Consider the following 19,817-nt stretch of genomic DNA (forward strand, 5'->3'; position numbering starts at 1 on the left):
AGCTCCTTTATACTATCTTCCAAAGTCAATATTCAATGGCAGATTTTATAGCCTATTTAAGTTATGCTACAAATACTTTAACCCCACACAGATGAGAATTTTCTGAGGCCAATGGTTATTAAGATGTGTTTGGCAGAGGAATTGGTAGGGTAAATTCAGTTATTAGACATGATGAGAAGTATAATACTGAACTGTTGATGTGTTCACTCAGTCAATAAGTTTAATAACTTGGGGAACTCATCTAATAGCAATTAATCATAAGCTAATAATCAATATTGTGATATTTAACTGTAAATTTATAAGCACTGTGCATATACTTTTGAAAATAGAAACACATCATTAAAATATAGCAAAGACATACAGGTGGTCAAAGGTGTGCTTAGTTATAAAATTCAATTCCTATGGGGACTGTAAAGGATCACAAAATACACCAGATAATAGCTTTTCATATCATACAGGCAAAAAGAAAAGTTGACAAAGATTAAATCTGACAAACTATAAACATATCTGAGGTCAGAATTCACATTATATTTGATTAGTTCAGAGAGTATACACATCTTTACTGTCTCTCATTTTTAATCCACTCCGAAGTCTATACAAAGTAATTATGAGTACAAACATCCATACAGAATGATTCTGGAAGTGCTGCTGAAGAAAAAGCTCTAAAATTCAGTCTATATCAGACAGGTGAAATGACATCTTTTCTAAAATAGTTAGACACTCTTCAAACCTAGTCCTTTTTCATATTTCCCATAAGTACATGTACGGTGGCACTTTCAAGTCAATTATACCTTTAGAAAACATTGGATCTTTCAATGAGGATGTGGTTTATACATTTACTATGTACTAATTTTACAATCCCAAGAAAGATGAGGAATTTCCCTTGTGTTCCCCTTAAACTGAACTCAGATAAAATATTTGAGAAAAAATTCCAGCTGTTAGATCAAGCAAGATTAATAGGTAGTTCTTCGGTGTGGTCATTGTAAATAAAGATTTTTAGGGAATTCCAGGTAGGCATCCCTATTCCTTTTCTAAACCCAGTGGAGATAGTATTTGTCATGTTTCTGACATTCTCCCAGTGAGTGTTGTTGAAGATACCTATTCATTTAAATGTGAATCCATAGAAAATGTGAACTAATTTAATACTAACCTAGGAGTCTGTAGCTCTGACATCAATTATGGCTCTTCTATATATTATTCACCAAAGTTAGGCAAGTTCTGAATCTCTTACATGGGTTTGCTTACCTGTGTTCTTTTCTATTTTTTTTTTAATTTTTTGAACTTAATTGATTGGTTTTTGGGCACATTTAGCAGCACTCAGGGGTTATTCCTGGCTCTGTATTCAGCACCCTTGGTAGGCTGGGGGACCATATGAGATGCCAGGAATTGAACCGGGTCCTTCCTGGGTTGGCTGCATGCAAGGCAAATGTCCTACTGCTGTGCTATCTCTTTGGCTTCTTACCTGTATTCTTAACACAGTAAAAAAAATGTAAAAATTCAGGAGTATGAATATTATAAAAAAAGGAAAAGTTCTAAAGAATTAACTTTGAAAAGTTTAAGCCACAAATTTGTTAATGATGGCCCCTAACTAACTCAATTATTGTACATGCTAAATAAATGATCATTACAAACATTATTATTAAGACTCCATGACTAAATACTAATTTCTCGAGTCCAGTAAAATTAGTCTTGACAAGTTCATAATTTTTCTCACCAGTAATTGCAGTGACAACTAATCTGAGCCTCGTTGCATAAAGATTACTGTCATCAGTGATTAAAAATCATGATTTCAATAACATTATGAATGTTTTTGAGTGGTTAATCTATGCCAGGTAATTTTAATCATTTAAAATATATTTAAAAAAAAACAGAGTACCAAATGAGATTACTTTTATGGCTTGGATTCAAAGATAGTATAATGTATAATTGATTATCAAGCCCTTATTTGCATGCTGTTTGTGGATTTTACATTGAAAAATACAAATTCAGAATTGTAGGAGAATTGTATAACAGAATATGGATAATAGTGAGGGAATTTTATTGGGGCAACATTATTATATGATTTTATGATTACTTCAAATAGTTAATTTATTAATTTTATTATATTTTAGACAATATATTTATAATATCAAAATATATAGAATGGCTATACAAAGTTACAGTATCATCATCTAAGTCATGACTCCCTACCATTGTCTGTATGTTATCTCTGAAATCATCACTATTTTTCCCACCACTACCCCCACTATTAATAAGTTTTGTAATTCAAGGTCCAGGGTTGTCATGGTTTGATATTACTTTCTTTTTCCTCTATAATCCACAGAATAATGAGATCACCCATTACTTCCTGTTTATTTTTGCTTAACATGATGTCATTCAGTCCCATTTACATTGCAATTATTTTATCTTTACTTGTACTGCTTATTATAGCATTTTTTTTAGGTCACACCCGTGTTTGATGCTCAGGGGTTACTCCTGGCTAAGCGCTCAGAAATTGCCCCTGGCTTGGGGGGACCATATGGGACGCTGAGGGATCGAACCGTGGTTGCAATCTTTCCTTGGCTAGCGCTCGCAAGGCAGACACCTTAACTCTAGCGCCACCTCGCCGGCCCCTTATTATAGCATTTTTAAATTAAACAGAATAATTTTTGTTTATGGAAAATGTGATTCTATACAGAGAAGTTTTTTACAATTGTAATAACTAGAAAGAATTAATAAATTTACCACAACTGTGTGCTAACCCTGATTAACAACGAATTAATACACAATTAACAATTAAATAAAATTACTAAATTAACAATTAATTATAATTTTTTCAGGCCACACCCGTTTGATGCTCAGGGGTTACTTCTGGCTAAGTGCTCAGAAATTGCCCCTGGCTTGGGGGACCATATGGGACACCGGGGGATCGAACCGTGGTCCTCTCCTTGGCTAGCGCTTGCAAGGCAGACACCTTACCTCTAGTGCCACCTCCCCAGCCCCTAATTATAATATTAATCAAAACATATTGTACATTAATATATAATATAAATAAATTGATCATCAATAATTAAATAACTAAATTAAGCAATTAACACCAATGATTAAATAATTCATATTTAATGATTAATATTAATAATTGATATTCCAACAAATACCCAGAAAAATTATTGTGAAAGCAAGAAACAGTAGAAGTCTAATCAAACATAGCAGTAAGCTCATGCCAACAAATGCATTTCTTGAAGGACCACAAGAGGTTACACATCATTACACAGGAACACCAAATTGGAAGGGAACTTTTCTGATGGGAAAGAAGAGGCAATCACTGACTGAGAAGAGATGAACAGAAACTCTCTTAAGGAAGAAATACACATGAGCAGAAAGGCATATAAAAATGCTCCACACCATTAGTCATCAGAAAGGTGCAGATCAAACAACAATGAGATATCATCTCACACAACAAAACACATCAAAAAGAATAAGAAGGGTGTTGGAGACATAGTACAACAAGTAGGGCATTTGCCTTGCACATGGCCAACTTGGATTGGATCCTTGGCATCTTATATGGATCCCAAGCCCACCAGGTGAGATTTCTGATCACAGAACCAGGAGCACCACCAGGTGTGGCTGAGAAACAAACAAACAAATAAACAAAAATTAAGATCAATATTAGCATGGGTGCAGGAGAAAGAGGAGAAAGAGAATCTCATTCACTGCTGTTGGGAATGTCAACTGGTCCAGCTTTTTTTTTAAAAACAATATGAACATTCCTCTACATTCCTATGCTCATTGGTGCAATATATAAAATAGACATACTCTGCAGTAACCCAAGTGTCTGAGAACAGATAAGTGGATAGAGAAACTATGTTTTTGCTACACAACAAAATACTATGAAGGTGTTAGAAAAAAATAAAATTTGCTTATTTAGATAGACATGGAGAGTAATATGCTCAGTGAAATGAATTAGAGGGAGAAGAACAGGCATAGAACAATTATGCTCATTTGTGGGATATTAAACATGGTATGAGAATAATACTCAAAGACAATAAAATGGTTAAGAGGACTGGTTCATGTAGAAAGCTTGCCATGAAGTGGGAGAGGGAGTGCAGTGATAGCTGAGAAGAGACCACTATGATAATGATAGTTGAAAATAATTTGGACAAGAACTCATTATTGAAATGAGGTGAAGTGATATGCATAATGCTCTTTATGTAAAAATATTGTAAACTATCACAATGCTATTTGTGAAGGGATGGGTGTTGGAACATTGTATGACAAACTCAGCCCCCAACAACTTTGTAACCATGTATTTCACTGTGACTCAATAAAAATAAAACAAAATGTTTTGGTACCTTCCCAAGCAGCTGTGAAACCAAATAGATGTTATAGCAGGCAAGTATTGGACTTGTATGTGATGAATCCAGGTTATATTCTTAGCATCCTACATGGTCCCCTGAGTATGGCAGGAGTAATATCTAAGTGCAGATCTAGGAGTAAGTCTGGAGCACAGCTGTGTTATAGCACAAAATCCCCAAAATAAAAGAATATCACTCTTGTATACATTTAATAAAGGATATAAAATATAAATATACAGACAAATGATAAAACAAATAATACCAATTAATAAAATATGTCAAGATAGTGCGTGGGAAGTTTTAATATTATTAAAATAGCAATTTTATTTCAATTTATATGAAATGAATAACACTACCATAAGCAACTATCTTTATGACTCCACAAGCAACAGCAGAGGTAAAAACCCTGGTTGGTGAGCCCCTTAGCAGAGGACTTGGAGTGTGGAAATGAATTAAAATCTACCTAGACCTCTGAACATTTTGCTCTTCAATGTCACCAGATTCTATGAAAAAGATGTCAATGAGGAAGGGAATGAGACCTATAAGAAGGAACATGCTACTTACTATCTTCTCTTGAGCCAGCAAAATTATTGGCCACGGGTGGCCTCTTGAAATCACCCACTCAAAGAATATCTCTATTGCTGTGCACACATTCCAAAAACTAAGCACACATTTACTTCATTTTGTATCAACATTCCCCTTTCTTGGAGTATGCTTCCAAATATAGCCATGAGGCATCTCTGGAAAGAAGAACAAGTTGTGCTCTAGTGCCACTTTATAAGATTAAAAAAAGAGATCTCCAACTGTCTGCTTGTTGAACTGTAGAGTCAAAATCAATGCAACTTTATCTTAATAAAAAAGTTGTTCATTACTTTAAATACACTGACAGTTCTAGATATCATCAAAATTATAAAAAGGATTCGATAGAGTATCAGAAAAAGAAAATGATAGTTCTTTAGCAATCAAACTCAAAGTCATCAAAGATTACAATATAAAATTTTGTATTAAAAACAGTTTATATGACTGAAACCCAACTACAATCATATTTGTAATCAAGGTGTTTAAATAAAGATATTAAAAAACCAGTGATGGGGGCTGGAGAGATAGCATGGAGGTAAGGCATTTGCCTTGCATGCAGAAGAATGGTGGTTCTAATCCCAGCATCCCATATGGTCCCCTGAGCCTGCCAGGAGCAATTACTGAGCATAGAGCCAGGAGTAACCCCTGAGCGATGCCGGGTGTGACCCAAAACCCAAAACAAAACAAAACAAAGAAAAACCAGTTATGAAGAAATATAAGCTACAAAACAAATAAGGTTCTCATTAAGTCAATGTAATGAAATTAGAAATAAAGAACTTAGTGAGAAGAAACTGTACTCTAAAAACAACCAAATAGAAATGACAAAGCTGAATCAGTCAATAAATGAGAGAAATAATTACTTTAAAAGAATTGGAAATGGAATACATCATATAGAAGACAGAACAACTTATCTAGAAAGAAAGGAATATAGAAATGATTCAGGTGAAAGAGGAATAAAAACTAATATTAATTTTTTAGTAAAGAATCTTATAAGAGCAATCATGCTCCATTAGGAAATCCAACAGAAGGATAATGGGTATACCAAAAGGAGAATAGAATGGATAAGAAAACTTATTTAAAGAAATAGCTGAGAATGAATACTGGGGAAAGCGCAAGACGCTAACAGATTTTCTCATGATCTCAGTGTAACCGGGCTCTCTTGGACAAACTTTATAGGAAGCTATTAAAAGTCAAAATGAAAAACTTTGGACAATGAGAGGTCCAAAATTAATAAAACAATAGAATTAAAATATTGGCAGGACGCCAATTATCTTTCCTAACCACAGAAGACAAAACTGAATGGAATACATTCCATGCTAATGGACAGGATAACTTTTTTTGCTATTTTTGGCAAACACCTAGTGATGCTCAAGGATTACTCCTGACTCTGAACTTAGGAATTACTCCTGGCTGTGCTTGGGGTACCACAGGATGCTGGGTATTGAATCTAGGTCAACTGCATGCAAAGCAAATGCCATACCTACTAGACAATTGTTCTGGCCCCACATCAGAGTAATTTGTATTGTTGAAATGCTCATTCTATCCAAAGTTATCTACAGACTAATGCAATTTCCATCAAAATGTCAGACACTCTTCAAAATACAAGAAAAATAATTAAATTCATATGGAACTACAACAGACATCAAATATCTAAAATATGCACAAGAGAAAAAGAAAACTGCAAGAACCATGCTTCTCATTTCAAACTATAATACATGAAAAAAGAACAAAAAACAAAAGTATGAAATGGGCATTTCCAAAGGTCACATATAGATCAACAGACCAGGATTAAATTCTGATGTGAATGGTCAACTAATACTTGACAATGTAGAAAGAAAATTCAACAGTATAAAGAAAATCTCTTTAACAAATTAAAAACAACGATATTTTCTTGCCTATCTTATACCACTAATAAAAGCTGTTTAATATGGATCAAAGACTTAAACATCTAATTTAGTAAATTATTTATTTATTTTTGTTTGTTTGATTGATTTTTTGGATTTTTTGGGCCATATCCAGTGACTCTCAGGGGTTACTCCTGGCTATGCACTCAGAAATCTCTCCTGACTTGGGGGACCATATGGGATGCAGCGGATTGAACCTTGGTCCGTCCTGGGTCAGCCACATGTAAGCAAATGCCCTACTGCTGTGCCATTGCTCCTGCCCCTTACATATTTATTTTTTGGAGGAAACACCTGGGAGTGTCCAGAAATTACTCCTGGCTCTGTGCTCAGTGATCACTCCCAGCAGAAGATGGAATTGTGTGGGGTGCAAGAAATTGAACCTGGGTAAGTCACATGTGAGGCAAATGTCCTAACCACTGTGCTCTATTGCTCTGGACCATAAGGTCATAAACATTTTAGAAGAATGCATAATAAAATATTGTTTTTAATTTTGGCAGTACATTTTTTGAAATTATGCCCAAAGCACAAAGAAAGTAAATATTGTCAAGAAAAACTTTTGTAATACAAAAACAGTGACAGAGATTTAATGTACGGTGTATTAAAATAGGCAATAATGTGTGATAGGTATATACCATGATATATTATTTAAGAAACATTATGATATTGTAATATATCAAAGTAACATTCTGTGTTCCTTAAATTTATACAATGCTACTTTTGAACTTATCCAATAAAAATAAATCAAATGCAGTCCAGTGTAATTGAACAGAATATAGCCTCACTGTTTTTGATAAATTTTAGAAATAAATAAAAGTGACTTATAGTGGCGAAATAACAAAACAAACCGACATATTTGGAGATTATATCCTTAGATTTAAAGTTGGGAAAAGTTATACTAGTTTAGTTAGACTCTTGTTGATATAATAAGAAAATTCATAAGTCAGCTAAAATAGAATTTGGAGATTTTTTTCTTACACCCATGCACATTCAATTAACTTCAATTAATTAAACATTGTTCAAAATCAAAACCAAACTATAATCAATAATTAACACTGAAGTAACTCTATGTAATCTGTAACATTTGAACACTGGCCCCAAAATAGTAAAGCCTTAGAAGAAAACATAAAGAAAAATTCATACTTAGTATTATAGTCAGGATTTGGGAACAACTCAAATGCCCACCGGTAGATACATAGATCAACATGGTCTATTTCTATGATGGGTGTTGGAAGAAAATATCTTAAAGTTTGTTTCAACTTGGATTGAACTGGACAATATTATGTTCTGTGATAGAAATCAGAGGGAGAAGGACAAATATACTAGACTTATCTTCAGATTATAGAAAAACAAAGTCAAGAATATAGAGTATTGGGGCTAAAGAGATAGCACAGTCATAGGATGTTTCCCTTGCATGCAGCCAATTCAGGACAGATGGTGGTTCAAACCCCAGCATCCCATATGCCACCCCCCACTGTGCCTTCCAGGAGCAATTTCTGAGCACAGAGCCAGGAGTAACCTGAGTGACACTGGTGTGACTCAAAAACCAAAATAATTATAATAATAAAAAAAGAATATACAGTATCAAAGGAGTATAAACACTGGGTCATGGATTAAAAAATGTGATTAGGGGAGAAATAGAATGAAGACACAAACTAGCAGTAACATAGGGTGATGGAAAGTGTTGGGTACTTTAGTGTTGGTATGTGGGGCCAGGGGTCTTCAAACTATGGCCCGCGGGCCACATATTGTATTTGTTCCTGTTTTGTTTCTTCACTTCAAAATAAGATAGATGCAGTGTGCAGAGGAATTTGTTCATAGTTTTTGTTTTTACTATAGTCCGGCCCGCCAACGATCTGAGGGACAGTAAACTGGCCCCTGTTTAAAAAAATTGAGGACCACTGTGCGATAGCTATTTATATCAAAACTATAAGTGTTAAATATTGTAACTTTGTTGTCTAACTATAATATAGTAATTAAAAATTAAATGTTAAAATGTATCTTCATAAACTTGGAGAAGGCAAGTATTATTTTTAATAAGACAAAAGTCATTTACTGCAAAAATGACAAATTAGATTTTATAAATAATTTCTGATTATTAAAACTATTAGAGAGAAGCAGTGAAAATTTAAAAGAAAGCATGTAGTGTAAATGTATCAGACAAAGGAATTAATTTTAACCAGAATATAAAAGAAATGTTGAAAAAGATGAACAGACCAATTAAACAGGATAAAATCTTAAAGCAATACTTCACAGGAAACAAGGGCTAGAAAATCTATAAAAGTCACCATCATTTTTGTTGTTATTGTTTTTTGGGGATCACACCCGGCAGTGCTCAGGGGTTACTTCTATGCTCAGAAATCCCTCCTGGCAGGCTTCGGGGACCATATGGGATGACTGGATTCGAACCACCATCCCTCTGCATGCAAGGCAAATGCCTTACCTCCATGCTATCTCTCCAGCCCCTAGTCACCATCACTTTACCAATAAATGCAAATAAAATTAACCTATAAATCTAAGATCATTTGGGTTAAAATTTCAAATTACAATTACATTACATATTAGTTGCATGACTTTCCACTCTGTGACACAATTCTATAATACAAAATGGAAAAATAAGTTCTGCATATTAGTATTTTTAAAATTTAGAGAACATGTAGGTATATATATATATATATATATACATATATGTATGATACAGAATAATCACTAAATGTCAGGTATTAGAGCCAGTATTTAAAATACAAATTTAAGATTAGACTATAACCATACAAATAATTGGCTAGTGAATATTTTATTGTGGGCAAACTAGATTGTTAATGTGTTTCACTTTATGTAGTATCTATGCTATGCAATTTAAAAATTAGATTTCTCTTTTTGGTCCTTAACTCTCAAGGCCATTCTCTATTTTCATTTTTCCAAAAGGTTAACTAGTTGTTGCCAGTTGCTTTTGAGAAAGGGAGAAAAAAAAAACAAGAGAAAAGAGAGTAAAAATAAAGAGAATATGGTACTTGCTCCACTGTGTTTTCCTTATATGACCACATTTCTGTCAACCATCAATTCCATCCCTCCAACTCCAAAGCTATTGTTTTGACCAGATGGTTTGTTTTCTATAGATCTCGTTTTCATTGATCATTGAATAATAAACAATATCTTAATTCACATTTTGCACTTGAGATCTAGGGGTAATAATATTTTTCTGTAAACTTTAGTATGAAGTGTGTTACCAAACAGATTCCCTTATTAATACTTATGTTTTTAATTCATTATTGTATTTATACCCATTAAAACTTATCAAATGAACAGAAGCTTCTAGCAGACACTTGAAATGTCAAAATTTGAAAATGTTTATTACAGTGTTCTCATTTGTTAGCTGCCTCTCTAGAAAGAAAACCTGGAATAAAAATGGTATAAACAAAAAATTCCTCCAACGCATAAATAGTATAAAGATGATCTGACCACTAACATTTTAATTTGATTTATTTTGAGTAGTTGGGGTCCCATCCAGTGGTCTTCAGAAGCTACTTCTGCTAGGCAGTATTTTGAGGACTGAACTAGGGTTGGTTACAGGCAAGGTAAATACTTTAACTCTTATAATCTCTCTCCAACCCTGCATTGTTTTAAAACAATTTTGAGTTTCCACACTGAATGACAGAAATCAATGTTGCATGGATTTGGAATTCGCTGGAAATCAGCTGAAAACAAATGAACTGGAAACAAACTGTTGTTTGATAGCTGAACCCCAGACTAGCTGTTCTGGGGGATGTAATTCCTGGTTAGAATTTTCCCTAATGTCCCTTTCATCTCATTGTTCCTCAGAGTGTAAATAAGTGGGTTGAGCAGTGGGGTTCCCAAGGTGTACACCAATGAGATGAACTGATCTTGCTTGGGGTTATAGTTGGAGTTGGGGCGCAGGTACATGAATGCGCAACAGCCATACTGCAGTAGGACCACCATGAGGTGAGAGGAGCAGGTGGAGAAGGCCCGGTGGCGGCCAGATGCAGAATTGATCTTAAGCACAGCATTCACAATGAAGCTATAGGAGGCGGCAATGAAGAAGAAAGGCACAGCGATGGCCAGAGTGGCTGCCACCAGCACGGAGTTTTCATGAATGTGACTGTTGGTGCAAACCAGACGCATCACAGGGGGCACGTCGCAGAAGAAGTGCTGGATACCTCGAGCCCGGCAAAAAGGAAAAGAGAAGATGAAGGCCACCAGTTGCAAGGACAAAAACAGGCCACCAACCACCGAGGCCACCACCAAGCGGACGCAGAGAGTTAAAGTCATGATGAGAGGGTACTGCAAGGGGTGGCAAATGGCAACATAGCGGTCATAGGCCATAGCAGCCAAGAGGAAGCAGTCAGCACTGCCAAAGCCGATGAAGAAAATCATCTGGGTGGCACAGGCCAGGAGACCAATGGTCTTCTCTGACTGGAGAATGTTGATCAGGATATGTGGCACCACCACAGCCGTGTAGCATATTTCCACTACCGAGAGGCAGCCCAGGAAATAGTACATGGGAGTGTGCAGGCGAGATTCTGTCCAGATGGCCACCACGATGAGGCAGTTGCCTGTAATGACGAAGATATAAACTAGGGTGACTCCTAAGAAAGCGAGGACACACAGCTCTCTGTTGGAGGGATAAGACAGGAACACAAATTCCATCCACAGTGAACGGTTTTCCCAGGTCATTGATCAAACAGGTTTTCCCAAGTGAGAGTTCTATACAGAAAAAGAGAAGCAGAGTGACAGCTTCTTGCTCAGTTATGAATCAGATCTAAGCAAAACTGGAGGTAGAAGGCAGAAATATCAGAAATAATTCATCATTTGAAATTTGCTTTTGCCATGATTTTGCAATATGAACCTCTGACATCATATCTGACTTCTAAAACTTGAGCTAAATTATATAAGAAATGATGGGACAAGAGGCAGAGACAGTTGGTGAGATCTTAGGAAATTCTCTCACTGCATTCACAAGAAACTATCAGAGACTTTTGGGAATAAGAATCATTTAGATGAAACAAAAGTTAGCTAATTTTTCTTTCTTCTTCTCTCCCTTTCTTTTTGAATCTCCACTTTGCTGTCTTCCCTTTCCTATTTATTTATGCAGAATGCTTCCCCGTGTATTAAAAATGTATATGTAAAACTTACTGACTAGTTAATAGATCCAAGCTGAAGAGAAAAAGCAACATCCAAAAGCAAAGAATTTATAAAGACCTAAAATTGACTTTATTTTGAAAAAGACTGAACAAAGCCCACCCAAATTCTAATTTTCTATCCAATCAGAGCAACTTGGGATATTGAGTAGCAGGGCTCTTGGGAGTTATGAAAAATGTAAAAATTGTGCTCATATGCTGTTGGAGATCTGAAAACTCTTTCTGTAGGATTAAGGGTAACTGAAAGACCAACCTAACTCCATCCATTTTCCTTCTTTTCTAAGGTACTCAAGTGAAATCCTTAAGGCACCCTGATTCCTTGAAAACTTAGTGGATAGACAAAACACTCACATAGCATTCATTCCACTTTTATCAGATCAGCCCAGATTCGAGGAGCTGGAATAGAGGTAACAGTGCCCTTGTTTTAACTTGTCTAATTCAAACATTTATTCTTCAACATGCTCCTTGAAGAGAAATCTTTCTATGAAATCAAGTTTTATTGCTGTTTTTCACATAAATCTGCTTTCAGCTTAGGGAGAAATGTGATTACATGATAAGAACATAATGTAATAAATGTTTAGGACACAGGGAGCATGAGCAACTTTCTGTTTTTCAATAAAGCTTTGAATAATTTCAAATGCCACTTTGTATAGTCAGAATTTTATAACATACAGAGGGGGCAGTGGATCAATGTGAAATCAGTTTTTGAAATTAAATGACATGGTTTGAATAATTCCATCTCTGGATTCTGTAAAGCTATATAACATATAATATTTGAGAACATGTAGGGATAATAATGCTAGTTCACTCCAGGGTTATTGTGAGGTTTAAATGAGAGCATGAAATAAAAATATCTTTCCTGAACTATAAAATACTTTTCCTAAAATATAATTCCTAATCCATCATAAAATATATGAATCGCATAGAACCATCATTATTAATTACAAGTTAGGGCCTGGACTTTCTTGTTTTTAAAGACACTTCTTTTCATGTAACCAACCTGGGTTTAATTCCTGGAATTCTACCTGGCCCTTTGGGCCCCACCAGGAGTGACTCTTGTGTGCAAAGCCAGGAACAAAGCCCTGAGTGTAGCCAAGTGTGGCCCCAAACAAAATCAAAACAAAAAAATCCAACAGTAATTTTCAGAATTTAGACACTGTCAAAATTTGTGATTTCTATATATGTATCAGGGAGCTCTTCAAGATGCAAAGTCTTGGGGGGTGGGAGGGCTTCTGAATATTCTGGTATCATTGTCTGCTTCTCCATCATCTCTGAACATTTTTTTTAGTTAGGACCTGAACTTTTTTTTTAGTGGCTGGACAATTACTAACCGTGCTAAGTTTCTTATCTTTCATGCAGCTGACATGATTCTATTTCCAGCACCATTATGGTGCTGAGATCTCTGAGCATAGTCAGAGTTAATATTTTTTCCCCTTTCACAAGACAGACCATCCTCCAATATTTAGAGTTTGCTTCTCAGGAGTTGGACTCTGGAGTGGCACTCAGAATCATTTGATACACATCTGGCAGTGCTCTGAAGGCCATGTAATGTGATGCTGGGGCTATAACATGGGATCCTGTGGGTACCAGCCTTTAAAAGTGGTTACTTACTCTCATCAGTGACACTTAAGTGAATATTAAAAAAAATGTGACTTTATATCTTGACTATCCTGAAGTCTCTCACTTATTTTTAATTAAGTTCTAAGCACTGCATGCAACAGTAATCAAAATAACATGTTTATGCCCCAGTGGTTATATGTACTAATGAGAGCCTGTATTAATTAAAAAAAATAAAATGGTATATATATGTTATGTAACTATATGGATATGTATTATAAAACTGTGATTAATATTATATATCATGTGGCTTTCCTGAAGTTTTTGGTAGAGGATTTTAAAATGGAAACAATAGAGGAAGCACAATTTAAGCCTTGATCTGGACATGGAAATTATTAGTAAATAAGAGAACAGAGTAGTAAGGTCCCTAATCTGAATAGATAAAACAGTATTTTTAAGTAGTAATGTATTATAGTAACATATAAATTTGCTATTCTAAATTGAAATTATATATGCTGTACAGAAGAGAGATAAAATAACATGTTTGCACAATTTCTAGAAATCAGACTCACATTTCCTGAAAGCTCAGCCATCCATCTCATTGCCTCTAAGTAAAAGCCTACACTACAGCCTGTCTTCTTTTTACCTGTCCAACCAACATACTTGGCAAGAATGTTATGAGAAGTATTATTCATATGCATTCTGAAAATCCAAAAAGCAAAGGACAGAGCAATTCTCTGTCTAGTTATCACTGAGCAAAGAAATGCATTGGCAAGTGTAGGAAGATAAGATCTCAATTTATTATTATACTATTATTATAATAGCATTATAATTAACTTCTGGCAGCATTATATTCTCACATTACTTAAGGTTTCTCATATTAAAATATATGAGTAATTTATGGAGTTGAGATTAAATATTTGGACTACTTAAGTATTTGGACTACTTCATTTGATAGATTGTTTCTATCAGAACAAATGTTATCTCTTCCTGTCCTTCTCATATTTTGAGATGAAATTCATATCTTTGCTTCATAGCACATGAAAAAACAAAGCTCTTGATAAGTACAATGTTTTTTATTAATCTTTAATTTTTATCTATTTTATAGTAGTCATTTCCACAGTATTTTTTAAGATTGAGACTTGTTCCCAGTCTACTCAGAAAATATTTGGCTTCCAAGTGAAATCAGAGAAACACAGTATCTCACGGACTGAACAAGTTCAGAAATCCTGAAGGATCTGTTTATGAAACCATCACTCACTTTCCTAATGCAGGAAAACTGAGGTCCTTCTGGGCTGTAAATCTAGGAAGTAGAAAAAGCTTTTATTTTTGCCATTGTGTTAAGAGGGAAAAATGTATATACTAAATAGGTAAACCTACCTTCAGGAAGAAAGACAAAGGCAATACCTAAGTAGCCCTCTTAGTTATTTTTTATGAAAAACAGAACTAAGTCGGCGTTCTGGTATATAATATAGAAAGAGAGAGAATCCATGAGTCTGGAGAGACTCTCCAGTGGGACTGAGATTTTTATATAACCCTCCTAAGAAAAAGCATGGAAGGAATAAATTGCCTTGCTATCTAGGGTCTTACCTCATATATTCCATCTCCCAAAAGAAGATAGCACAGTTATTGTGGATTATGTCCCCATCGCCACATAATTAGTCCAAACTAAAAGTGTATTTCTGTGTGTTCTTTCCATGACTGAAACCCAACCACAATCATGTTTGTAATCAAGGTGTTTAAATAAAGATATTCATTAAAATAAATATTACATACACTTTTTTATTTGAGCAAACCACATTTTATGACATAGATTCTATTGGTATCTTTTTCCAGATGTGCATACTAGGATATCCTTTAAAATCATACTATTGAAATAAAAATTTAAGAGTGGAAAAAAATAAATAAAATAAAATATTTGATTTGATTTGAAGCACACACACAAAAAAAGTGTGTTTTATTTTGGAATCCCCTGTCAATAAAGGTCTGGTGTATGCCTGACAAATATAAATCCTTTATCAATATTCTCAGTCTTGCCCATTTTTTTCTGAGGAATACAATGTTTTATCTGTGCCCTAGCATAGTGCTATCCACTTAATATATTCTCAAGCAATAGTTTTCAAATATTTTAACTTTCCATGGGCTATACTATGTTTGTCTCTGAATAGTGGCACTCCTAAAGATTGTGGTAATGAGTTTAATCCATTGATATGCCTATACGTGAGTATGTGCACCCACGTGCCTATATTTTCTCACAAACATTTTGGCAACGAACTTAAATAGTTAATAAAGTTTATTGGTGTATATATATATATGTGAGAGAGAAACTTAGAAAGAGAGAGAAAGAAAGGAGAGCATTTGGAGGGAAGGAGAGTCATTTAAGCTAGGAAATTTTAAATTCTATTGCGTGTCACTAAATAAAGGATAAAGAATAAAGGTATCAGTAAATAAGCAGAATAAAACATCTACTTGTAACAAACATTTTAATAATTATCTCTTATGTTGCACTTAACATAGCTCGATACTTTGCATATATGAACTAACTTATTTTAACAATGATCTTAAGAAAGAGATGATATTGGTGTCCCATTTACAAATGCCAAGTTAAGGTGTTATTTTGGTTTTACAGGTAAGACTCAATGGCAAAAAACATAAGTTATTTGCCTAATATATGCAACAAAAATAGAAATATTATATATATTTATATATATTATATACTCAAACATATTTTTACTTTATATAAATCTTGCAGTCACATTGATATCACACTTTTCTGTAAGGTAAAATATAATTCATAACAAAGATGACTTAAAATTTTGCTCGGAGAACTATGAAGTTCTGGGCTGTAAATCTAGGAAGCAAACTATGAAGCAAACTTCATAGCATACTATGATGTTCTCATTCCTACTATGTCTTAACTTCTTTCTGATCCTGCTCAATGACCTTGTTTCTCTTGCAGTCATTTTACTCCATGATTCTCCTTACCACAGACCTTGGCATATGGTGTCACTATGCTTGGAAAAAGCTTTATCTTTTCTTTTTTTACTAAACTGTCTCCAGTTTCATTTCAACATCCTTAGGGAAGATTTATCTGACAGATTTTCAAGCTTAAATGCACTCTTTAAAATGTTCCTTTTGGAGTCCCAATTACCCTTCTCTCACTGCAACTGTGAAAACTAAAATTTGACATGCACTTGTCTGCTGCTTGATTAACTTCTATCACCTCAAGTAGTGTGTAAACTTGTTAGGAAAAGACTGAGTCTATACTGTATGTTGAACAAAAGGACTTTCTAGCTGACACTGTTGACATTTTGGTTTGTCTAATTCTAATATGAGAGGCAATATATCTTGTAGAACATCTTGTAATATCTAGATTCTACTCACTAGATGACACTAGTATCTGACCTAAATTTGTCAACTGGTAGTGATTACCAACATTTTACTAGATATTAAATAATGTTAATTTTGGGAAACATTCCCTGAGCTGAGTATCACTGGTTTCTAGAAGAAGTTTATTTGTGGACTAACTGAATAAATAACTCAATATTTAAGTTCAGAATCCTATGAGAAGAAATCTTTTGACTTTATGTAGAAGTTATGAGGTTGACAGGTGATAGAATTGTGGCTAACCTGGTGAGACATGTTTAAGTCTCCTTTCTTTCCAGTCAAGGCAAAATAATGAGTTTTCCCTAAATGTATTTTATTAAAATTAATAAAAAATAGTTGTTAGAGCATCATTTTCTCATCTATTTTCTAAGAAATATTAGGAATTCTTACCTACTGACTTTTCATTTTGAATAATATACACTAATCTATGTCTATATTAATATTTTCCTCAAAAGTAATTTTTATTGACCTTTATTTGGGAGAATAAGTTAATGGTTATATAATAGAAAAAGAGACCTCCAATTAAGGCATTCGCTGGACAGAAGAATTATCAGCAAAAAATATTCTAGACACATATACTGTCTAAAATTATTTTTCTTTTTGTCTTGGTACCTTTAGGAATAAAGCAGGGTGTACAGAATCACAAGGTTAAAATCTTAACCTGTTATTTCATAAATTCAGATAAAAATAGTATATTATGGAATAGAAATTTCACAGGCTGACTGCAAAAATCACTAATCAGTTGTACTTATTATCTTATGCATGTGATTAAAATACTACTAAATATTGTAAAATAATAAAATAAAATTAAAAATAATTACTTAATGCAAATATTTCCTGGGGCATCGTTTTCCTTACATGCTACACTGATGACATTGCAAGTTTGTTTTGTTTTGGGGCCACACCCAGCAATGCTTTGGGTTTTCTCCTATCTTTGCTCTTAGGAATCACTCCTGGTGGTGCTTGGGTGACTATATAGGGGATTGAATTCATGTTGGGCTCATGCAAGGCAAGTGCTCTATCTATACAAGTGTTTGATTAATAGATTTTGTATTTATTTCTTGGGGACTTCCATAACAATGTTACATGGATTGGGTAGCTTAAGAACAGAAATAAATGTTCTCTGATATAGAAGGTAGAAGCATGAGAGTGAGATGTTTGCAAGGTTTGTTTCTTCTGAGTATTCTCTGCTTCTTCACTCTAGTTACAGCAGAGTAAGAACCCAAAGTAATCAACTTGTTTTAACTTGGTTATAGCTTTGAAGAGTATGTCTGAAAAATAGACACATTCTGATGTACAATGCAGTTAGGACTTTAACATGTGAATTTTGAGGGGCCACAATGAGACTGTATTATGAAGGAAATGTTTATCTCCTTTTAACTCTTCTCCACTATGTCATCCATCTGTCCAGTAGTATTTTCATTTCTTTGTTCTACATACACAAATCACCACCACCACCACTACCACCACCACCACCACCATCCATCACCACCACTTCTACCTCTACCACAGCAAAATATATCATGTTCATAATTTCACTTAACTTTGTCCTAGGTTTCCATCTTACTATTGATACATGTAAAAGCAAAAGTGTACTGGGACAGATATAGCCCCTAGACTCACTAATACTTTTATTTCCATGAACCTTTTTTATGTGGGAGAGTATACACTTTGTGATATCTCGGGTCACTCCTGGCTTGTGCTCAGGAATCACATCTGGTGATCATATGCAGTTCCAGGGATTCAACTGAGGGTCACAAATAGAAAATAAATGTCTTTTAATCCTATTCAATCTTTCTGGCATCCCCATTCATCTTCCGGGGACAATCTTAGGAAAATAACTCATTTAGTTAATTAAAACATGATTAACTGATAATGTATTAACTGACTAATATGATTAACTAATGATGTATTTCTCACATGTCATTTATAAAGTAACTATTAGGTTATACAGTCGTGATGGAATGGAAAATTTGTTGCTACAAACTTTCTACTTTTTATCTCTGATTTATGAAGACTGGATTTAATTAATCCCAGAGGGAATAATTAATTAATGAAAATAAAGCCTACTGTTTTTTTCTGATTTAAGATAACTTATTTTTTTTCGAGATTGGTCCTAGGGACAAAAATTAAAACAATTGAAGAAGGCAGGTGAGATGATCAATTATCATTACAGAAGAATTTCCTGTGGAGTTTCTATGTGCTATATTATTAACATATTAACATCAACATTGTAGTTTAGACAAACAAAAAGCAATAATATGAATATTTTAGTTTAGACAAACATAAAGCAAAAGTAAGAAATTTCTAAAGAGTCTCCCCAAAGGATTGTGGGAGCTATAACTGTAATAGCCAAAGCCTAAGGACTACTAAAAACTGACCAGGATAATCAGTAATCATAAAGACAAAAAACTGTATATTTTTAAATGCATCGTGTTAGAAATTTTATTTGCATTTTTTTTTCAGTTTTGGGTTATACCAGGAAGTGCTCAGGGATCACTGAGGCCATATGTGATACCAAGAATTCAAATGGAATTGCATCAACATTAACCTTTGTATTACCACTACAGCACCTGATTGGCAAATGCTTTATATATTAACTGGTTTACATAGAAATTCTGTACATTTTTCTTTATCGTGTGGATATTTATCTATTCTTTGCAGAAGTTGAGTGGTGTGAAGCATAGTGTCTTGAGGCACCAAGGTATGCATTCACCTTTTTGAATTAATAATTTTGTGTTTAGGGGTAGATATCAAGAAATGGAATAGCTAGATCAAATGGAAACTCTATTTTTCTTTGAGAGACCTCTGTATGATTTTCCATTGAGGATGAATCAGACAACATTCCCACCAACAATGAATGAAGGTTTCATTTTCATCACTCCTTGTCAAAACCTTTTGTA

General features: G+C 34.3%; 2 protein-coding genes across 2 annotated transcripts in view; both read right to left on the reverse strand.

The window, feature by feature from the left end:
- Positions 1 to 19,817, reverse strand: part of SSRP1 (structure specific recognition protein 1) — a 1,220,984-nt gene that overhangs the window by 1,006,765 nt on the left and 194,402 nt on the right. The window lies entirely within an intron of this gene.
- On the reverse strand, positions 10,562 to 11,506 carry LOC126017733 (olfactory receptor 10W1). Its single transcript, XM_049779785.1, has one exon. The coding sequence runs from the start codon at positions 11,504 to 11,506 to the stop codon at positions 10,562 to 10,564; it is 945 nt and encodes a 314-aa protein (XP_049635742.1).

This window comes from Suncus etruscus, chromosome 9 (assembly GCF_024139225.1).
Source record: "Suncus etruscus isolate mSunEtr1 chromosome 9, mSunEtr1.pri.cur, whole genome shotgun sequence".
Lineage (NCBI taxonomy): Eukaryota > Metazoa > Chordata > Mammalia > Eulipotyphla > Soricidae > Suncus > Suncus etruscus.